This window comes from Asparagus officinalis, chromosome 4 (genome assembly GCF_001876935.1).
Source record: "Asparagus officinalis chromosome 4, Aspof.V1, whole genome shotgun sequence".
NCBI lineage: Eukaryota > Viridiplantae > Streptophyta > Magnoliopsida > Asparagales > Asparagaceae > Asparagus > Asparagus officinalis.
This window is the reverse complement of record NC_033797.1, coordinates 42,991,874-43,014,239: the sequence shown is the minus strand read 5'-3', so window position 1 is coordinate 43,014,239 and position 22,366 is coordinate 42,991,874. Positions and strand designations below refer to the sequence as shown.

The following is a 22,366-nucleotide window of genomic DNA, read 5'->3' as shown; positions in this document are numbered from 1 at the left end:
AGAGAGAGAGAGAGAGAGAGAGAGAGAGAGAGAGAGATTGCGGGAGAGGAGAGAGGGTGAGCTGCCACCGAGAATTGCAAGGGGAGAGAAGGGGGAAAAGTCACAGGCTCGAGCTCTGGGGGTTTCCCTTTTATAGGGAAACCCTAGCGACACCCTGTCGCCAGGTTGTCGCTGGAGCTCGCCTATTCGAAATCACCAGCTCAAGTTCGTCCAACTTCGCCTGCAGCTCGCCTGCTAGGAGTCGCCTGCACGAGTTCGCATGACATATCCTCCCGCGCTCGAGCTCGCCAAATCCAACTCGATCACGTCTGCGCTGCATCCTCGAGCTCACCTACGAACCGCCATCGCCTGCTCGCCACGACCCCGTCACCCACGCTCACCTACGTGGATCTCAAACTCGCCAACAGGAGCAAGCCCTCGCCTGAGCTTCGTCCTCGTTTGGAGAAGCTCGCCTGCAGGTGAGTTTGGGCTTCACCCTTAATTTTAACAATCTCCCACTTGGAGACCAAACCGCCGTTAGCAAGCTATCTCTACAAGCATAATCTCCTGTGTGGCTCCGTCCTCATCATCTATGCATGAAGGTTAACTAAAGTTGCGCACAACTCCAGTTTCTGAATGGTCGTTGTTTTTGTTAATATATCTGCTGGATTCTTACTTCCTAGAATCTTCTCCAGTTTTAACACGTCATCTTCCAACAGGAATCTGATGAAGTGGTACCGAAGTGCAATATGCTTCGTTCTAGAATGAAATGTAAAATTCTTAGCCAAGTGAATCGCACTCTGACTATCGCTATGCAAAACATTCTTCTCCTGTTTGAATCCCAGCTCTGTTAATTAGGGGTGGGCAAAAAACGAAACAAACCGGTTCAACCGAAAAAACCGCCCAAAAAAACGGATCGGTTAACCGAACCGAATTAAATGGATGAGAAGAAGTCTCTAAACCGCCCGAACCGAATTAAACCGGTCTGGATCCGGTTTGAACCCCTGAACCGCCAAAAAAAAACCGAACCGAATTCTTAAACAAAAAGTAGCTGTGAGCCTTGGGTGTGAAGAAAATTTATGGCTGAATGTTTAGCATTTAAGAATTGTGGGTGGAGTTTATACTAACATATATTTGAGTACGCTGATATAGTTTAGTGAGATTTCCATAAATCAATACAAGATGTTGAGGTTGAAGGATAAATTTAGTGTTTTGGTCAAATTTCAGTGATAACATGAATACAGCTTGCTGGTGCTGGATATCAAATTAACATATAGTATAGGCTGTCAATGATATAAGATAATTCTTGATGAGAAAAAGGCAGCTAAAAATTAACGAAAATCATCAAAAGGTGTGTGTGCCTGCCAAACATTGTTCTTTCTCTAAAAAAGGCTACATAATTACATGGTCCTCCTAGTGTATTAAGCTAGTTATATTCAGATCATACAATTTGATTAAGTGGCTTAGTACAGTTTTGATTGTTTCTTTTCAGTTTTGATTGCTTCTTTTCAGTTTTGGATATAACTAAAACTTACCCAGATTTTTGTAAAATGGAGTTAATTCGGTTCAAAACCGAAACCGAACCGAACCGAACCGAATTTCGGTTGGGCCGAATATTCGGATGAAGGGGAAAAAAATCTGGATCTGGATGAGAGTTTTGAGAATCCGAAAAATTTGGATTGGATGCGAATTGGGCTTAAAACCGAACCGAACCGAATACGCCCAGCCCTACTGTTAATAAACCCTGAAGTCATATCATCTCTTTACTGGCTTCAGTCACTACAACATACTCAGCTTCTGTAGTGGACAGAGTGACAATCTTCTATATCTGTGACATCCAACTAACAGTTGTAGTTCCGATAGTGAATACATAGCCAGTGGTGCTTCTTTGGTGATCAACTTCACCTCCAAAGTATGCATCTACGTACCCTTACACTTCCACCTCTCCATTACCAAAGTGAAAATACTTATGTGTGGTGCCTCGTAGATATCTCAGAATCCACTTGACCGCTTCCCAATAAGCTTTTCCTGAATTTAACATAAACCGGCTGACCACTCTCACTGCATGGCTAATGCCTAGTCTCGTACAGACCATTACGTATACCAAGCTTCCAATGGCTAAGGCATAAGGGACCTTAGCCATACTCTCTTTCTCTTCTTCTAACTAAGGAGACTGATCATTCGATAGGCAAAAATGGCTGGCCAAGGGTGTGATCACTGGCTTGGCGTCGCTCATGTTGAATCTTTGCAAAACACGGTTGCTGTACTCCGTCTGAGATAACTGCAAGAGACCACTCTTCTTATCTCTCGTGATTTACATTCCAAGGATCTTTTTCGCTGGACCTAAGTCCTTCATGTCAAACTCCTTTGGCAGCTGCTGCTTCAAACTCCTGATATCCTTCATATCTGCACCTGTAAGCAACATATCATCAACATACAGCAGTAGGATGATATAACTAGACTAATATCTTTTGAAGTAGCAACAGTAGTTGATGTTGCACTTCTGTAAACCTTCCTTGTGCATAAAGCCGTCAAACTTTTTGTACCACTGTCTTGGGGCTTATTTCAGGCCATACAAGCTTTTCTTGAGTCTGCACACCAGGTTCTTTTTCTTTTCTTCTGAGAAACCTTCTGGCTGGTGCATGTATATCTCCTCTTCTAGATATCCATGAAGAAACGTTGTCTTCACATCTAACTGCTCGAGATGAAGATCTTCAATAGTTACAATACTCATCACTGTCCTGATAGTATTTAGCTTCACTACGGGAGAAAAAATATCGGTGTAGTCATTTCCTTCCTTCTGCTGGAATCCTTTGATAACTAACTAGGCCTTATATCTTCTGGAGCCATACTGCTCCTCTTTCACCCGGTACACCCATTTGTTGTGGAGTGCCTTCTTACCCGTGGGCAACTCAGCTAGTTTCCACGTCTAGTTTGAGATGAGAGATTTCATCTCATCTTTCATGGCAAGCTCCCACTTGCTCGCATCTCTACCCTGACAAGCTTCATCATACCTTTTAGGCTCCCCTCCATCTGTCAATAATAGATAGTTCATATATCTCTTGTTTGGTACAGGAGACAGAGAGGATCTTCTTAATATTAGAGCTGGTGCGTCGGGCTCCTGTGCACCGTTCTGTCCAACATGCTCTTCTGGCTGAGGACCTTCTGCATTTGGTTTTTCAGAGAGGTTACTCGGAACATCATCTGCATCTATAAATGTTGACTCGCTCTCTGAGTTATCTGTCTTGTGCATGTCCTTGTACATCACATTCTCATTGAATATCACATCTCTGCTGCAGATCACTTTCTTGTTTTTATTATCCCAAATGCGGTAGCCGAACTCATCTTCACCACAGCCGATGAAAGTGCATTTCTTTGACTTGGGATCAAGCTTATTCCTGCATTGATAATTAATATGCACATAAGCTATACAACCGAAAACTTTAAGATATGAGAGATTTACCTCCTTTTCGCACCATGCCTCTTCTGGTATTCTGTGCTCCAATGGAACCGATGGACCTCGGTTGATCAAGTAAGCTGCTGTGTTGACTGCTTCTGCCTAGAACTGCTTCGGTAGGCCTGACTATATCTGAATACTTCTGGCTCTCTCTGTCAACATTTTGTTCATCAGCTCAGCTACAATATTTTGCTGAGGCGTGCCGGGCACGGTTCTCTCCATTCTGATCCCGTGCTCATAGCAATTTTTTTTGAATTTGGTGTCTTCATACTCACCATCATTGTCGGTCCTAAGGTTCTTTATTCTCAGACATGTCTCATTCTCGACCATAGCTTTCCATCTCTTGAAAGCTCCAAACACTTCTGACTTATGCTTCAGAAAGTAGACCCACACTTTCCGAGAGTGATCATCAATAAAAGTCACAAAGTAGTGTTTTCCAACAATAGATGTGGTGGTGGTTGGTCCCCAAACATCTGAGTTGGTCCCCAAACATCTGAGTGAAAGAGCTCTAGTTTCTTCTTCCTGGGGGTTCTGCCACTTGTCTGAAAGTTGACTCTCTTCTGCTTTCTAAGTATGCATTCTTCACACATGTCCATCTCCACTGATTGTAGTCCTCGGAGTTTGCCCTTTGTGTGCATGATTTTCATCCCCTTGTTACTCATATGACCGAGTCTCTAGTGCAATAGTTTTGAAGTCTCATTGCCTGCTGCAACTGAGATCAGACAACGTGCATCTGTTGTCATATACATGGTACCAGTCTTCTTACCTCGGGCAATCATCATTGCACCCTTTGAGATCTTCCAATCTTCTCCATGGAAGGTCGTGGTGTATCCTTCGCCAGCCAACTGGCCTATGGATATTAAGTTTTTTTCAGATCGGGAATATGCCTGACATCCTTCAGCTCCCATACTGACCAGTTCAACTTAATTTTCACCACACCTTCGCCCACGATAGCACATGATTAATCATCACCAAGGTATACGTATCCAAGATTTTCGGGAACATACTTCCCGAAGAATTCATTCTAAGAAGTAGCATGGAACGATACTCCTGAATCTAACACCTAAGATTCCTCCTTACTTTCCAAAGAGCATATCAAAGCGTCATCTCCTCCTGAGGTAGAAGTGACATTTACCTCTGCCTTCGGCTCCTTCTCTTTTTGTGCGCTCTTGCACTGATTCTTATAATGCTCGGTTTTTCCACAATTCCAACACTCGATAGCCTTCGAGCTATTACTTGGATTCCTGATTTGGACCTCCTGTCCTTTGATCTACCTCTGTAGTTTGATTTTCCTCGTCCATTCTCTCTGGTTGAATTTTTACCTCTTGACTCTGTATGCAATACTGAAGAGGTTGTAGCTTCACCCGACTCTCTCCGTCGGATCTCCTCACTGAGAACCAGATCACGAACGTCGTCGAACTTCAACTTGTTGCTTCTCGACGAGCTACTCACAGCTGTGACTATAGCGTTCCAACTATCTAGTAGGGAAGACAAAAGTATCAATGCTCGAACTTCCTCATCAAACTAAATTTCAACTGAACTCAATTGGGTTGTGACCGTGTTGAGTTCATTGAGGTGTTGTGCTACTGACGTGCCTTCCGCCATTCTTAGTTTGAATAACCACCACATCAAATAAACTTTATTTGCGGCTGATGGCTTCTCATACATATTTGAGAGTGCTTCCATAAGACCAACCGTGGTCTTCTCCTTCGTAATATTAATGCAACATTACGAGTCAACATCAATCTAATAACTCTGAGGGCTTGTCTGTCTAGAAGGATCCACTCATCCTCCTTTATCGACTCCAGCTTCTTCCTGTATAGTGGTTGATACAGATTTTTCTGATACAGATAATCCTCTATCTGTATTTTCCAGAATCCAAAATTTGTTCCATTAAACTTCTCAAGTCTTATTTTCCCTTCATCTACGACCATGACTCCCACTTGAATCTAATTTCCTCTAGATCGTTTCATGCTCTGATACCAGTTGTTGGGAATTTACGCCGAAACCCCTAAAATAATAGAAACGCAGAATAGAAAAAATATACCAAGATTTAACGAGGTTTGGCAACTGCCTACGTTCTCGGGAACCACACAGTAAATTTCTTATTAATCTAACAAGAAATTACAAATTTAGAGCAGATCTCAAACTGAGATCTATCAATAAATGTTATTTGTTACTATAGCTACAGTAACAAGTTCCCTCTTAAATACCCCCTCTTAATTCTCTCTTCTATTTAGTTTTCTCTTTCAATCCCTTCCCAATCACGTGAGAACATGAGAAGAGAGAGAGAGAGAGAGAGAGAGAGAGAGAGAGAGAGAGAGAGAGAGAGAGTGAGTCGCCTCCGAGAATCGCAAGGGGAGAGAAGGGGAAAAAGTCATAGGCTCGAGCTCTAGGGGTTTCCCTTTTATAGGGAAACCCTAGCGACAGCTTGTCGCCAGGCTGTCGCTGGGGCTCGCCTGTTCGAAATCGCCAGCTCGAGTTCGTCTAACTTCGCTTGCAGCTCGTGGACCTCGCCTGCTCACGAACTCTCCTGCTAGGAGTCACCTGCACGAGTTCGCCTGACTGATCCTCCCGTGCTTGAGCTTGCCAAATACAACTCGAACTCGTATGCGCTGCATCCTCGAGCTCGCTTGCGAACCGCCATCGCCTGCTCGTCACAACCCTGTCACCCACGCTCGCATGCGTGGATCTGAAACTCGCCGACAGAAGCTAGCCCTCGCCTGAGATTCGTCCTCGCCTGGAGAAGCTCCCCTACAGGTGAGTTTGGGCTTCACCCCCAATTTCAACACTTGGTTCTATAAAAACTCTCAGAAATTAATTTTATTCAAGTAAAGGGTACGGATTTTTCAGCTTTGGACTGAATATTAAATCTCATTTTGTAAATTTCAATTCAAGACTTATCTATTAGTTGGAGGATTACACCAAAATACGTTTCCTCTTAGAAAAGTGGGAGGGGGAAAGCACTATTTTGCGTCTATTTTGCTGGAAAAAACACTATTTTGCCTTGTATATGTCAATTTCATTTTGTTGGTTTTTAAATAAATCTTATGTCTTGTCTTGCAATGGAATTCATATAACTATTTAACTTCATGGTCATGTTTAAAGATTCTTTGTCAATCATTTGCAAAAGTATGGCTCTTTTTCTTTAATCCAGCAAATAAATATTGCTCTTGTGTCAGTGCTTCTTTGAGTTCTTTCCTTGCTTGAATCTAAAATTTGGAGATTTTGTACTTTGATAATGATATTGGCTTCATGACCAGAACTTTGACCTCAAAGCTTATTGAATATTAGCAAACAATGTGTTCAATCCTCTTATTTAATCCTCAATATTTCAACTAATATTTAGCAGCAGGCTTACAGCTTGAGGAAAGGAAAAGGAAATCCTTATGACTTTGTGTAGAATGTTTGGAAATTTCTATACTATTTAAGTAAATAGTTATTGTAGTAATATGTCCATGTGAGCAACACTGACGAGGAGGAAAAAAATCTGTTTATCTTTCCCCATTGTGAATATGATTCCTTAGATAGTTCTTAAAATAGGTTCTTAAAAGAGGCTATGAAAAGGGATTTAAAATTATGGTTTCATCTGATTATATGTTCTTAGTTATTCATCTTTCAATGAATGTATGTGTGCATGGTGTGTTGTTGTTGATGATGATGATGTTTTTAAATGAGGATTGATAGAAATAAATTGGGGGTTTATAAAGAAATTGGGATATATCTGTTTACTTGCCCAGTTGTGCTTATCGTGCATTTGAAGTGGCACTGATGTGCATTGATTCTTGTTATCTCAGTGATTTTTATGTGATTCTTGTTCATCTTGGATATTCCATGTTTGCTTTAATTTTTTCCATTTGAATTTGTATTTTTGCATATGTAAATTCTGTTGGTTCTTGATTGCATTTCACAATTAGTCTTTTGTTTGAATATTTATGCTTGTATCTTTAGAAACTAGAGAGGTGCAAAATGGATGGAGGAAGGATCTTCGCAGAAGTTTGAGAAAAATGTGCAGGAGAATTAGAATGTACCGCATGTATGAAACCATGTATAGTCTGTGCATGTTGATACAACACAGACTTAAATGGTCATTGGTTCATATTCATCTGTTGGTTGGATTTATTTATTTTACTAGTGTCAACTTTGAATCTAGACTTAAATGGTACATTTACAGTTTGGTTCAAAATGGTGCTCACCAATACTTTCAGTCTAGAATTGAGTTCGGCTTCTAATATGATAATATAAATGTAGGAAAATTGTGGGGACTTAAAATTTTGTTGTTAAGTTATAATTACATTTGAATTTTGTAGGAAAATATTTCAGGTGACCTGATCTTCCGCTTAATTATGTTGAACTAATCATCATTGTGTTAAACATAGCAAACTTTCCGCATAATGTTCTTTCTGAATTTTTGGTTATTGTGGTGTTCGATTTAAAAGATGGCTATTTTAATTAGCAAGTATATAGATTTGGGTTGTAAATTTGCAAATATGTTGGTTTTGGGGTATCTATGTAAAAATCCTATATCCATATCAGTATATCACTTTAATAGGGATGAACCAAAGTTCTCTGGGTGTTGATGTTAATGTGGGTAAGTCTTGAAGGATGGCTATTTTAATTGTGGGCTTGGTGTTTTTTGTTTTATTATAAGAAGTATTATATGTCAAAACATAATTTTATGTAAATGAGATGGCTGATGGAATTGCTTTTTTGGTGTCCATTGTACAGCTTATGATGAGGGTGCCGATGATTTGAATAGAGGATCTTCTCATCAACCTTTGACTCAGGTGAATCTCTCTTTTTCAGCATTCAATGTCATGCTTGCTTTCTAGCTATCTTGTCAAAGTTATTTCATGGACGTCAAAGTTATTTCATGGACATCTTGAAGGATGGCTATTTCATGGATGTTCTGTTGGCCTCAGTGTAATTTGTTTTTGAATAGATAGTATATATTTTTTCCCCTTTTCTTACATTCGATCATCATTTTGATAAACTTCATGCTGTGTGTAAATCATTAGCTGTGATTCATCTTTTGTAAGGTACTGGAAACATGTTACTGTTAAATTGTTGAAAATGGTAGATGGCTTCTCATACATATTTGAGAGTGCTTCCATAAGACCAACCGTGGTCTTCTCCTTCGTAATATTAATGCAACATTACGAGTCAACATCAATCTAATAACTCTGAGGGCTTGTCTGTCTAGAAGGATCCACTCATCCTCCTTTATCGACTCCAGCTTCTTCCTGTATAGTGGTTGATACAGATTTTTCTGATACAGATAATCCTCTATCTGTATTTTCCAGAATCCAAAATTTGTTCCATTAAACTTCTCAAGTCTTATTTTCCCTTCATCTACGACCATGACTCCCACTTGAATCTAATTTCCTCTAGATCGTTTCATGCTCTGATACCAGTTGTTGGGAATTTACGCCGAAACCCCTAAAATAATAGAAACGCAGAATAGAAAAAATATACCAAGATTTAACGAGGTTTGGCAACTGCCTACGTTCTCGGGAACCACACAGTAAATTTCTTATTAATCTAACAAGAAATTACAAATTTAGAGCAGATCTCAAACTGAGATCTATCAATAAATGTTATTTGTTACTATAGCTACAGTAACAAGTTCCCTCTTAAATACCCCCTCTTAATTCTCTCTTCTATTTAGTTTTCTCTTTCAATCCCTTCCCAATCACGTGAGAACATGAGAAGAGAGAGAGAGAGAGAGAGAGAGAGAGAGAGAGAGAGAGAGAGAGAGAGAGGGTGAGTCGCCTCCGAGAATCGCAAGGGGAGAGAAGGGGAAAAAGTCATAGGCTCGAGCTCTAGGGGTTTCCCTTTTATAGGGAAACCCTAGCGACAGCTTGTCGCCAGGCTGTCGCTGGGGCTCGCCTGTTCGAAATCGCCAGCTCGAGTTCGTCTAACTTCGCTTGCAGCTCGTGGACCTCGGGCTCGCCTGTTCGAAATCGCCAGCTCGAGTTCGTCTAACTTCGCTTGCAGCTCGTGGACCTCGCCTGCTCACGAACTCTCCTGCTAGGAGTCACCTGCACGAGTTCGCCTGACTGATCCTCCCGTGCTTGAGCTTGCCAAATACAACTCGAACTCGTATGCGCTGCATCCTCGAGCTCGCTTGCGAACCGCCATCGCCTGCTCGTCACAACCCTGTCACCCACGCTCGCATGCGTGGATCTGAAACTCGCCGACAGAAGCTAGCCCTCGCCTGAGATTCGTCCTCGCCTGGAGAAGCTCCCCTACAGGTGAGTTTGGGCTTCACCCCCAATTTCAACACTTGGTTCTATAAAAACTCTCAGAAATTAATTTTATTCAAGTAAAGGGTACGGATTTTTCAGCTTTGGACTGAATATTAAATCTCATTTTGTAAATTTCAATTCAAGACTTATCTATTAGTTGGAGGATTACACCAAAATACGTTTCCTCTTAGAAAAGTGGGAGGGGGAAAGCACTATTTTGCGTCTATTTTGCTGGAAAAAACACTATTTTGCCTTGTATATGTCAATTTCATTTTGTTGGTTTTTAAATAAATCTTATGTCTTGTCTTGCAATGGAATTCATATAACCATTTAACTTCATGGTCATGTTTAAAGATTCTTTGTCAATCATTTGCAAAAGTATGGCTCTTTTTCTTTAATCCAGCAAATAAATATTGCTCTTGTGTCGGTCCTTCTTTCCTTGCTTGAATCGAAAATTTAGAGATTTTGTACTTTGATAATGATATTGGCTTCACGACCAGAACTTTGACCTAAAAGCTTATTGAATATTAGCAAACAATGTGCTCAATCCTCTTATTTAATCCTCAATATTTCAACTAATATTTAGCAACATGCTTACAGCTTGAGGAAAGGAAAAGAAAATCCTGATGACTTTGTGTAGAATGTTTGGAAATTTCTCTACTATTTAAGTAAATAGTTATTGTAGTAATATGTCCTCCTCATTGTGAATATAATTCCTTAGATAGTTCTTAAAAGAGGTTCTTGATACTCCTAATATCTATTTCTCTTTTCAAAATATATTTTTTGCTACAATTCCCATTTGAAAAAGGAGATATTGCATTACCCCTTCACTTTTATCTTCTTATTGTGTTATGCGTCCCCTACAATAGTTATGAGTTACTGTATTAAAATCATAGTATAGCTTTTATGAAATGTGCTTCTCTGCCTAAATCTGGTATGACTGTTAAGTCAATGGTAGGCGATATTGCACTCAATGCACTTGGCTTGTTTTCCACATAGGTTGTGAACTGCGAGGTTAACTGTTTCTGATAATTGAATTTGTAGGCTCTTTCGCTCGCATACATGCCAGTTGGTGCAATCCTTGCTAGCACTGAGATTTCAGAAGTGATACACACTCAAAGCAACAAACTTGGTAACATTCTTCCTTTTCAGTTGTGTATTCATTTTATTTTATGAGTCGTATTTTGTTGATGTGAACCATGGATTCAATGTTGATTTTGTTTGGAAGAGTACCAGCTTTGATCGGGTGCAAGGAGCAAAGAAAAATTTTGTTGTAGATGAAACCAGTGTCAGCGGGTGAGCTTCATTCTATCCTCATGAGTGAGATTCAGATAATGTTTCAATGTGTTGCAGGAAGATGGTGCAAATGTTACAATAAATTGTGTTCATCCAGGGCCAATCATGACCAATTTAATGAGACATTCTTTCGTCCTAATGAGTATGTGTTTTTGTAATTAAATCTTCATCGAATAAGTTATCTATTTAAGCTCAAAACATACATTTTTCCTCCTCTGTTTTTGGCAGAGTTCCTACAAGTTTTCACTATCTCTTCTGGAAGAATGTACCGCATGTATGAAACCATGTATAGTCCGTGCATGTTGATACAACACAGACTGTAATGGTCATTGGTTCATATTCATCTGTTGGTTAGATTTATTTATTTTACTAGTGTCAACTTTGAATCTAGACTTAAATGGTGCATTTAAAGTTTGTTTCATAGTGTGAATATCAATGTATCATAATGTCTAAGGCATGTATGAACACATTAACTTGGATCTATTCCTATATTATTTGCAGTGGTTCAAAGTTCTATATGCACTAAATGTCTTAACTGATATTTATCGTTTATGCTTATTAAAATTAATTTTATATTTATGATGATTTATCGTAGAAAACAAAATTTCGCCCCCTCAGATCGATTTCAATGTGCGTGTCACTGTCACCTTTGCCAGTTAATGGACTCGGTCTTTTAATAAGATACATATTTTCTTTTCTTTTTTTTGTGCCAGCTAGCAGACTTGCATGGGAGATCAACCATTCTATTCATTATGGATTTTGATTCTCTCAAGCCACAAGGAAAAAAAGAAAAGAAAAAAGAAAAAGGTGAACTACTGCTTACTTCACAACCGTCTAATATTGTTGAACCCAAAAGTAATTTTTGTTCATGTCGAGCCTTGCAAGCTGTTATATATATATACGCGAGGAAGCGACTAGTTAGTCTCGTCTCAGCAACCCAAATGTAATTTTTTTTACAGAGAGGGAGACATCTTGATTGTTTATTCTTGTAATTTAATGATGATCTCAGGGGTGGAGCAATATTTGGAGCAAGAGTGTGAGAAGGTGTGAGAAGCGGGGAATGATTGTAAACAATTTATTTATCTTTCTAGTTTTTTGGTGAATGTATTTTTTGAATATAATTGAATTTGATATTGGAATATAATTACATTGTGTTGGATATGAATATGATTTGGTGGTGTGCAATATTGTGCATATGTACATGTGATATTAGATGTCATGCAAAGTAGATTCTAAAAAAATAATATTGAAGCATCCTAGACGGAAAATTCCGTCTAGGATGCATCCTAGACGGTTTTAGATTCCGTCTAGAATATTCCGTCTAAGAAATATCCTAGACGAAAAATACCGTCTAGAATACTACATTCTAGACGACAACATACTAGACGCACATCCTAAACAGAATTCCGTCTGGGATAGTTTTCCTAGACGGAAATATGAGTATCATAGACGGAATTTTCCGTCTAGAATGCATCATTTTGTACCAGTGGAAGTATAATCTCCACGGACTCGCCCGAGAAAATTCCATATGCTAAGCATATACACATAACTGTAGGCTTCTTCATAACCCCAAGATTGGCTCATCGGCCAACTTATCAATGACCGTCTCACCTGCACCTGACCCTAACATAAAAAAAAGAAAAAATGTTGGCACATGTGGTTAAATCTGGAATAATACAGATATAAAGTAACAAATAATTGAAGAAAGTTGAAGTGTAGTAATTTTAAAATTTTCTAACTCAACTACTATGCATTTGTAAAACGTTGGGCTTATAGCAATATTTAGCCTACTCCGTTGTGCAAGGATCTCAAGGTCAAATTGCTTTCAGGAACAGCAGTACAGTACTCTGGTGTGCACCAACCCAGTACTATTAAGATCTCCTTGATCTATAGGACCTCTCGGTCATGGCAACGATCTCCTCGATCTATAAGACCTTCTCAGTCCAGGCAATGTTCCTACGAGCACTAGCTATTTTACAACATATATCTGTATATATTAATTGTTGTTTTTGGAATAAATTTTCATTAAGGATTTGAGGTCTATTTATAACGTTTGGGAAAACACTATGTACTAATAAAATAATATTATTTTACTATATATGTGGGACCCACGTCCAAATTTTTCTTCGGTGGGGCCCACCACTTTTTCATTTTCAACATTTACCTAACTTTAGGCAGCAACCCATGTGATGTTTTGATTAAAAAATTAATATCCAACAATCCCTCACAAATTTTTTAAACTAGTATCGTGTAACGGTGTCGTTGTTTTAATCGTTGTACATAAGGTAGATGTCGCAAGGACTTGAATCTCCCTTAGACCAACTGATAATCACATTTTATTACAATTTTATACCCTCATTATCTATTTTATATGAATAAATATACCACTAATAATTGTTTTTATCTTTTAATTGCAGGTTAATGAAGAATAAATCTCAACTTCCCATCTCTCAACAAAAACCCATTGATTAAATGAAGAAATGAATCAAGAAGCCAATTGGAAAATCAATTTCCAATCTATCCAAAAGCCCAAGCTAAGATGAAGGATTAAAAGAAATATCAAAGCCCAAAAGCCCAAGCAAAAGCCCAAGATCCAAGCCCAAGAACCAATGAAAGAGGAGTTCTGCGGACAGCAGCTAGAAGCAGGCAGGCATCGATGCCAGCATCGATGGGGGCATCGATGCCCGCATCGAATTTTGTTTGATTCGCCTTTAGGCTAGAACCCTCTAGGGAATCACCCTTTTCTAAGAAGTGGGTTCAATTGTAGATTACCCATATCTATAATTGAATCCACCATCTTTAATTTCTTGCATTTTCTTTTATTCTTGAATTTTATTTTCTTTATTCTTGATTTTTATTTTCCTTTTCCTTCTTGCCTTATTGATCATATTCATTCTTTGTCACATCCACTCTCACTTATATCTCGTGCCGATTTACACACTATCACTTCCACTCTCTCTATCTCTCCACAATCACATTCACTTATCACTCCTACTTGTCACGCACACAACATAAGAACCGATTTTATATTTTCTCCTACAAAACACCTTCCTCGTGGGATCGATATCTTAAATACTATAACTTGACACGGTTGTGCACTTGCAACCTTTTTGGTACATGTTTATGCCGCATCAAGTTTTTGGCGCCGTTGCCGGGGAAGGTGCTTAAGTAGGTTTTAATTATTTTGGTTCTTTAACTTGTGTGTTTTTTGTGAAGGAAACGCTTGGAGCTTGAAGATCGCGGATTGGAGAGCTAGGATTTGAAGATTTGCTTTCAGGTAAGTCCTCTTTCTAGTTTTTAATTCCACCCTTTAGCTACTTCTTCACAATTAGAGACAATTAGGACTTAAAAAAGAAGAAGAGATTTTATTTTTTGTTGACCATAATAAAATTCATCCTCCACTTTGACATTTACTAACAAGATAATAAATTCAAACAAATCCCCCCTTCTCATTTGTTTGATTGTTAACCCTAATTAAAAAAAAAGATTTTTCTTTTCCATCCTTTTTAGTTGCTTTTAATTCATAGGGTTGCATTTCATATAGTGTAGGAATTCACCAAGTGATTTGAGCATCTTGATTTGACACACACTTAAAAATATTTTTAAGGGCAAAACCCCATAATCAAGATAAGGTGAGGGATTTCATCACCCTTTCCTTAGCCCAAAAATCACTAATTCCTCACTACACCACCCAAGCCTAATAAAACTCATTAGACGTTGGCCCCTAAGGATTCGAGCTCAATAAGGAACAAGAAATCCTTAAGTGAACCGGTTTAAGTTTTCTCAGATTAGTTGGTGTCTAAGGCAAGGTTTAGGGGTTGCGTAAAGCGCTCCGCAAGGAAAGAGGTACTTAATTGATCTTTGATCACCCTCTAGTACTATCCTTACCTGGCTAACTACCTGGGTAAAACTTTGATCTTTTCACTGTAGGAGTTTTTGGTTAGGAGCTGGTCTAGTTGAGTTAGGCTAAACCCTAGAATTAGAGTTGATTGAAAAGTGATTGTTTTGATTTGTTTCAGTTAGGATTTTTCTTTTTCTTTATCTTCTAAAAAAAAACTAATTTTCTTTCTTTTTTTGAAAAAAAATAAAAAATAAAAAAAATAATAAAAAGAAATATTTTGGTGTATGCAACAGTGGATTAGGGATAATACACATCGATTAATTCGCTTTGAACCAATCATAGAAATGGAGCATCCTAATCCACCCGTTCTTCATGATATGTGCTATCCCATTAGGAATGCAATCCCCTCATGCATTAGGCTCCCCGAAACAAATGGAATAAGTTTTGAGCTTAGACCGCAATACATAAACATGCTTCCCAAATTCCTTGGTAATGAAACAGAAGACGCATATATTTTTATTTCGGAATTTGAGGAAGTGTGTATTATGATTAAAATGAGAGAATTAAATGAAGATGCGGTTAAGCTTAGATTTATTCCATTTGCTCTTAAGGATAAAGCTAAAAAATGGCTGTACAGCTTACCAACAAATTCCATCTCAACTTGGGATGAATTTGTCACCGTTTTTCTTAAGAAATTTTTTCCTATTCATAAAACGGTAAAGCTTAGGAACAGCATTCAAAACTTTAAAATTATCCCGGGAGAACCTTTTTGGAAGTATTTTGACCGATTTAAAGATCTTCTCATCCAATGTCCTCATCACGGTTTAGAGAAATGGCGATTGTGCCAAATAATTTATGAGGGATTAGATTATTCTGCAAAAACTTCCTTAGAATCAATGTGCCACGGGGATTTTATGAGGAAAAATGCTGATGAAGCTTGGGAGTTTTTGGAGAGTCTTTCTGAAAAAACAATGCAATGGGAACAGTGCGATGACAGGGTTTCATCAGTTCCCCATTCTAAGTCTAGTGGTCTTTCCTTGGAGTCAAACATTGCTTCTGAAGCGAAGATGGCGACAATTCTGCGGAGGTTAGAAGCCTTAGAAATTAAGGAACGAGCTCCAGCTCAACTCAATCATGTTTCTTTCCCAGGATGTCATAATTGTCAGTCTCCTACCCACGTTTCAGAGGAATGCCCTCTCTTAGGAAACAATCATTCATTAGAACAGATGAACGCTGCATTCCAGCACCCTAGAAATGATCCATTTTCTCCAACCTACAATCCAGGTTGGAGAAATCATCCCAACTTTGCATGGAATCTAGGAAATTCTCCCGGAACTCAAAATTTCACTCCCGCTTCGACCCAACATTTTCCTAGGGGAAACACAGTTCCATTCAATTCTCATTCACAATTTCAACAACCCAATCTGCCGTATCAAAATCAGTCTCCTCCTCATCAAGCTGTAATTCAAACTCCTCACAATCCAGATCAAGATAAACGTCTCAATGTCTTGGAAAGGGGTTTAGAAACCATAATTAAGGCCTCTACTCAAACCACGAATATGTTGACTCAAACATCTAGCACGTTGAATTCCTTCATGCAATCAACCGGACAAATGCTCAACTCCAACACTCAAGCTATAGCTAGATTAGAATCCCAACTTGGTCAACTAGCTAGTGCCGTGAGTGAAAGAGAGAAAGGAAAATTTCCGAGTCAACCCGTGGTCAACCCTAATAACACAGGATGCAGTTCATCCTATGAAGCTCAAGTGAATGCAATCCATTCACTTCGGTCAGGTAGACAGGTCGATAATCAAGTGAGAACTCCTCCAAGTCAAACTCTTGATCCTGTACAAATTCCTTCTCCTTCTCCTTCTGATGAATCTATTCAACAATCACCCTCCTCAGATGACCAAGAACCTGAACCGGAACCTGAGCCTACTTTTGATAGGTTTAGACCAGTTGCTCCTTTTCCAGATAGACTCAGGCTTAGGAAACACTCCCCTCAAGAGGAGAAGATCCTAGAAACATTCACGTAGGTTAAGGTCAATATTCCTCTCTTAGATGTAATTGAACAAATTCCATCTTATGCTAAATTTTTAAAAGAATTGTGCACTAAGAAGAGGCGAATAAATGTTCCAAAGAAAGTCTTTTTAGCCGCCAATATCAGTGAAATGCTGTCAAATCCCATACCTTTGAAACGTAAAGATCCAGGTTCCCCCATCATTTCATGTATCATTGGTAATACTCATATTGATAAGGCGCTTTTAGACTTAGGGGCCAGTGTCAATTTGCTTCCATATTCAGTCTATCAGCAATTGGGTCTAGGTGTACTGAACCCAACCAAATGCACCTTACAGTTGGCTGATAGATCTGTCAAGGTCCCTATGGGTGAGTTAGAGGATGTTCTGATTAAGGTTGGAGATTTTATTTTTCCAGTAGATTTTGTAGTCTTGGAAACACAGCCTGTTTCCAATCCCAAAGGACAGACACCTGTCATTTGTAGTTTTGGAAACACAGCCTGTTTCCAATCCCAAAGGACATACACCTGTCATCTTAGGAAGACCGTTCTTAGCCACTTCTAATGCTCTCATCAACTGTAGAACTGGTCAAATGAAGCTGTCCTTTGGGAATTTGACTGCTGATCTCAACATTTTTAATCCAGGGGACCAACCAAATAATCAGCCTCTAGAAATAAACTACATTCAGGAAAGATCAGAAGAAGAAGAAGAAGAAGAGTCTGATTTGAGTTTTGAGGAAATTTTTGATGAAGAGTTAGAGTTTTTAGAAGAAGCAGATCAGGTCCTTGAGAATAATAAAACTGTGTTAAACCTTTGCTGCTTTGAATTAAATTTTGAAGAACTTTTTCTTGATGAACTTAGATTCTTGGAGAATAATCAACAACCAAATTTTCAGAACTTCACAGAAGAATTGGTTGTTGGAAAACAAAACTTCACAGTACAAGAACCTAAGTTCATTAAGAAATACAAAATGCATGACACCAATAATACCTACCTTACATTATTGCATGAATTACTGAACACCCCGAAATGCTTGGAAATTCACATTATTGATTATATCATTCTGAATTTGTTTAAAATCCGGGGAAGAATTTTCAACAGTAAGGTAGGATTCAATGTAGAACAAGAACTCTTCATGTTGAATATTTTATTCTACATTGCTTATTTTGTTAACTTCAAAATAATAAAAAGAATTTATTCTTCTCTCATTTGAGAGTTTCTTGTTCAGTTCTTAAAAAAAAAGAAAAAAAAAGAAGAAAAAAAAGAGTAAAAAAAAGAAAAAAAAAGAATAAATTTTTGATTTCATCCTCCTCAGACCAAAGGTAATTGCAGATTTTTATCAGCCGACCAAATGTAAGTGCTTCACTTCTTATCTGCTTTACTTTATGCATCATCGAGTTTGCATTGAGGACAATAAAAAATTTAGGTGTGGGGGTGGGAATTAGTTATTTTTTTTCTCTTTATTTTACATTTTTAGTTACATTTTCCCTTTTTTTCTTTAAAAAAAATTATAAAAAAATATCGTCACTTGCCAAATTGATAGAGTTATGTAATAATTGATTTATTTGATAAATTTGAAATTTTCTAATCCCTAGTTAGTTATTTACTTAAGTTCACCTTTTATGATAACTCTAAATAAATTTCTTAAGAAATGATTTTCAAAGTAGTATACTTTACTTAAGCCTTAACTTGGACTTTTATTTAAAATAATGAAATTTTTGCATGCTTAACTTAGAGTTGAAAATAATTTTTCAAAGTGTCTTGATTTACATATTTTCAAAATATAAATACAAAAAAAAGAAAAAAAAAAGCAAAAGAAGAGTGCGAAAAATGGGCACCAAAAACGAAAAAAAAGAAAAAAAACTCTTGAATTCAAGGTGATTCTATCTTATAAAGCCTAAGCTGACCGAGTAATTAAGCCCAAGGAGTATTTCCATACTTAATGACCTAAGCCCATTTGGGTTGGGATCCATTGGCCCAAAACTCGTTAAATGGTCACTTAGAAAGCCCGTTAAAGTAGAAAAAAATCACCAAGGAAGAAAGAGTTAAAAAAAAACTAATAAATGTTTTATAATTGTATATATGGTCTTGGAAAATATTTTAAATCAAGCAACTTGAAAATTATTTAAAACAAAGAGTTAGCATGTTCTTTTCAAAACTTTTAAATTAAATTTCTAAGTTTGGCTTGGTTTTGTATTGCTACAATGAGAAGATTTTCTTAAAAATATACCTTAGAGTTATATATAAAAATGTTTTCTTGAGTGATAACTGGCTCCAATTAGATTATCTAAAAGTTATCAAGTGAATTTAGTTATTTACTGACTTCTTTAATTTGGCAAGTTGACCGAATTTTGTGGGTATATTCACTGCAAACCCTCACGAGACTACAACTCGTCCACTAGGGTAACCTAGGGGTTTAAAGGCTTGTTGTATGCGCTAAATACAACCGCGATTCCTGCGAAAGTGAGTTAGGATTTTCTTTTTATTTTCTTTGCTAGAGGACTAGCAAAAGTTTAGGTGTGGGGGTATTTGATAATCACATTTTATTACAATTTTATACCCTCATTATCTATTTTATATGAATAAATATACCACTAATAATTATTTTTATCTTTTAATTGCAGGTTAATGAAGAATAAATCTCAAACTCTCATCTCTCAACAAAAACCCATTGATTAAATAAAGAAATGAAGCAAAGAAGCACATTGGAAAATCAATTTCCAAATTATCCAAAAGCCCAGAATGAAGTCGTGTAGCCTGTAGAAGCCGGAGAAAATCAAAAATCCAATATGAAAAGAAATCATATTCAAAATGGTTGGCCACAAAGAAACGACCTCTCATTCACTGATGTTTACTATAAATAGGGATAGAGAGTGAGGGGTTAGAGGTGTGAAAATTTTGTAAACTCCTTTTGGAGAGGAGGGCTACTCTTAATTGAGAAGGCCTTCCAAAATTGTAACTTTAGTTGCAATTAATAATAATAATTTTTTCACCACTTTAAATATTTCTTCTCTTTGTTGGATGATGAAGATGGAGATGAAGAATTATTTAGAGGTTTGCATTTTCTTTCCTTTTTCTCTTTTATTTCCTTTTTATTGCTTATTAGTGTAGATTTATTTCTATGCTTGTAGTTTAGATTTTATTTTCTTGTTAAATAGCCAAGAGGCTAGAACCCTCTTGCCTTAGATTTATTTCATGCTTATAGAATAGATTTATTTTCTTGCATTTAATTCTTGTAATTTTATTTTAGATTTTAATTTCTTATACTATTCACCTTGAGGCTAGAACCCTCTTGGGTTTAGTTTTTCTTTTTGTTTATTTTTATTTTGTTTGATTCGCCTTTAGGCTAGAACCCTCTAGGGAATCACCATTTTCTAAGAAGTGGGTTCAATTTTAGATTATCCATATCTATAATTGAATCCACCATCTTTAATTTCTTGCATTTTCTTTTATTTTTGAATTTTGTTCTTCATTCTTAATTTTTCATTTGTTTCTTGATTTTATTCATTTTTTCCTTCTCACCTTATTGATCATACTCATTTTTTTTTTAAAATCCACTCTCACTTACACTTTGCACATATTCACACATCATTTTCACTCTCTTAATCTCTCCACAATCACATTTACTCATCACTCCTATTTGTCACGCACACAAAATAAGAACCAATTTTATATTTTTTCCTACAAAACACCTTCCTCGTGGGATCGATATCTTAAATACTATAACTTGACATGGTTGTGCACTTGCAACCTTTTTGGTACATGTTTATGCCGCATCACCAACTGAATAAAAGATAGGTGCATTGTGTCACAGAGACTTGAACCAGCTCATGTCTAAAAATCCAGCAATCACACAAGATCAAACTTATCTGTAGTAGTTTTTACTTTGAACCACACTTGTCTTTGCCTTTGCCTTTGCATTACCTTTGCCTTTGCACGTTTATGGCCTTGTGCATGTCTTGGTTTCTGTTAGGGCTCTCGATATCTTTTCGCAAGACACCATAGGAGATGGCCAAATCTACACCCATGCATAGGTGAGTTCTTTAAGTATGTTTTATATCAAATATCTCGCATCCAAAATGCTTTAAACTCATTAAGGCTTAAGAGTCATCCTCTCTCATGATAGGATTCTAGGTGAAAAGATAAAAAATTTACCCGATTAGTTAAGCCAGGTAAGGATAGTACTAGAGGGAGATCAAAGATCAATTAATTACCTCGTTCCTTGTGAAGCGCGTTACGTAACTCTTAAACCTTGTCTTAGACACCGACTAATCCAAGAAAACTTGAACCCCCCTTAGGATTTCACTTGTAAATCTTACTTGACTTTTGAACCATTTATCTTGTCATTAGTAGCATAAGCTTTAAACTAATAACTAGATGTAAATGATAAGTATTTGTAAGACTCATCAAACTTTGTAAATCTTACTTGACTTTTGAACCAATTATCTTATCATTAGTAGCATAAGCTTTGAACTAAAGACTTGATATAAATGGTAAGTATTTGTAAGACTTACAATACTTTGAAACTCATTCCAGCAGACGTCCTTTCGACTATGTCTTTTTTCAGACCCTTAGACAAAGGATCAACCACATTCTCTGAAGATCGAACATCAATCACAGAGATGACTCCTTGACAGATGAGCTCTCTCAAATAGCCATGCTTCAGACGAATGGCCCGCTTCTTTCCATTGAACATCGAGTTCGCTGCCACAACACTCTACGGTTGACTATCATAATATATAGTAATTGTGCCTTACAATTCTGCCAATGGAAGGTCTCTGAGAAAACAACTGAGCCATTCAGCTTCATCTCCTGTAGCACAGAGTGCGAAGAACTCAGATTGCATTGATGACTGTGCAATCATAGTCTGCTTCTTAGAGTTCCACGAGACGACAGCTCCACCCATAGTGAAGACAAATCCTCTGTTGGCCTTCTTGTTTTGATAATGATTTAACAAATAATTTATATCTAATATTGTTTGTCTAGTGTTTGTGTTTTGTTATTTATTATAGACAAACAATAAGTTAGAGGATGGATGGATTGCGCCATAACGATCATATCAAATGGAGGTTGGCGGAATAGTGGTTGAAGCCTTGCTATTCAAAGTTGAAGATCCAAGTTCAAGCTTCATCCAAGTTTACCAAGTTGAGCTACAATGAAGATCAAGATCAAGTTTGGGTAACATTAGTTTAGGTTTATATTATGTGTGTTAGTACTACATATTTCATATTTATTATTCTGTTTTGGTTTAGCTATATAGATATAAAACAAATATATATTCATATGTTTCATATTCTATTATATTTGACAAAATATTGTATTCATTGTTTATAGACTTCATAACAATAGTTTACATCTTTCTTTAACTCTATAAAATCATTTTGTAGAGTTTCAAAAGTTTGTTTAAGTCAAATGTCAAAAACATGTATGTTTAGTTTTCATGTTTTGGACTATTTTGCAAAATAATAATATTTCTCATTTGGGAGGTCCTTTTTGAAAACCATTTTTTATAGCATGTTTATTATCA

General features: G+C 37.3%; 1 protein-coding gene across 1 annotated transcript in view; it reads right to left on the bottom strand.

Annotated features, from left to right (window-relative positions):
- LOC109838585 (protein NUCLEAR FUSION DEFECTIVE 4-like) overlaps nucleotides 1–22,366 on the bottom strand; it is a 71,085-nt gene that overhangs the window by 35,992 nt on the left and 12,727 nt on the right. The window contains 4 exon segments of the mRNA XM_020407019.1: nucleotides 8,316–8,329; nucleotides 12,465–12,565; nucleotides 12,567–12,603; nucleotides 20,693–20,708. Coding sequence (XP_020262608.1) covers nucleotides 8,316–8,329; nucleotides 12,465–12,565; nucleotides 12,567–12,603; nucleotides 20,693–20,708 — 168 coding nt within the window.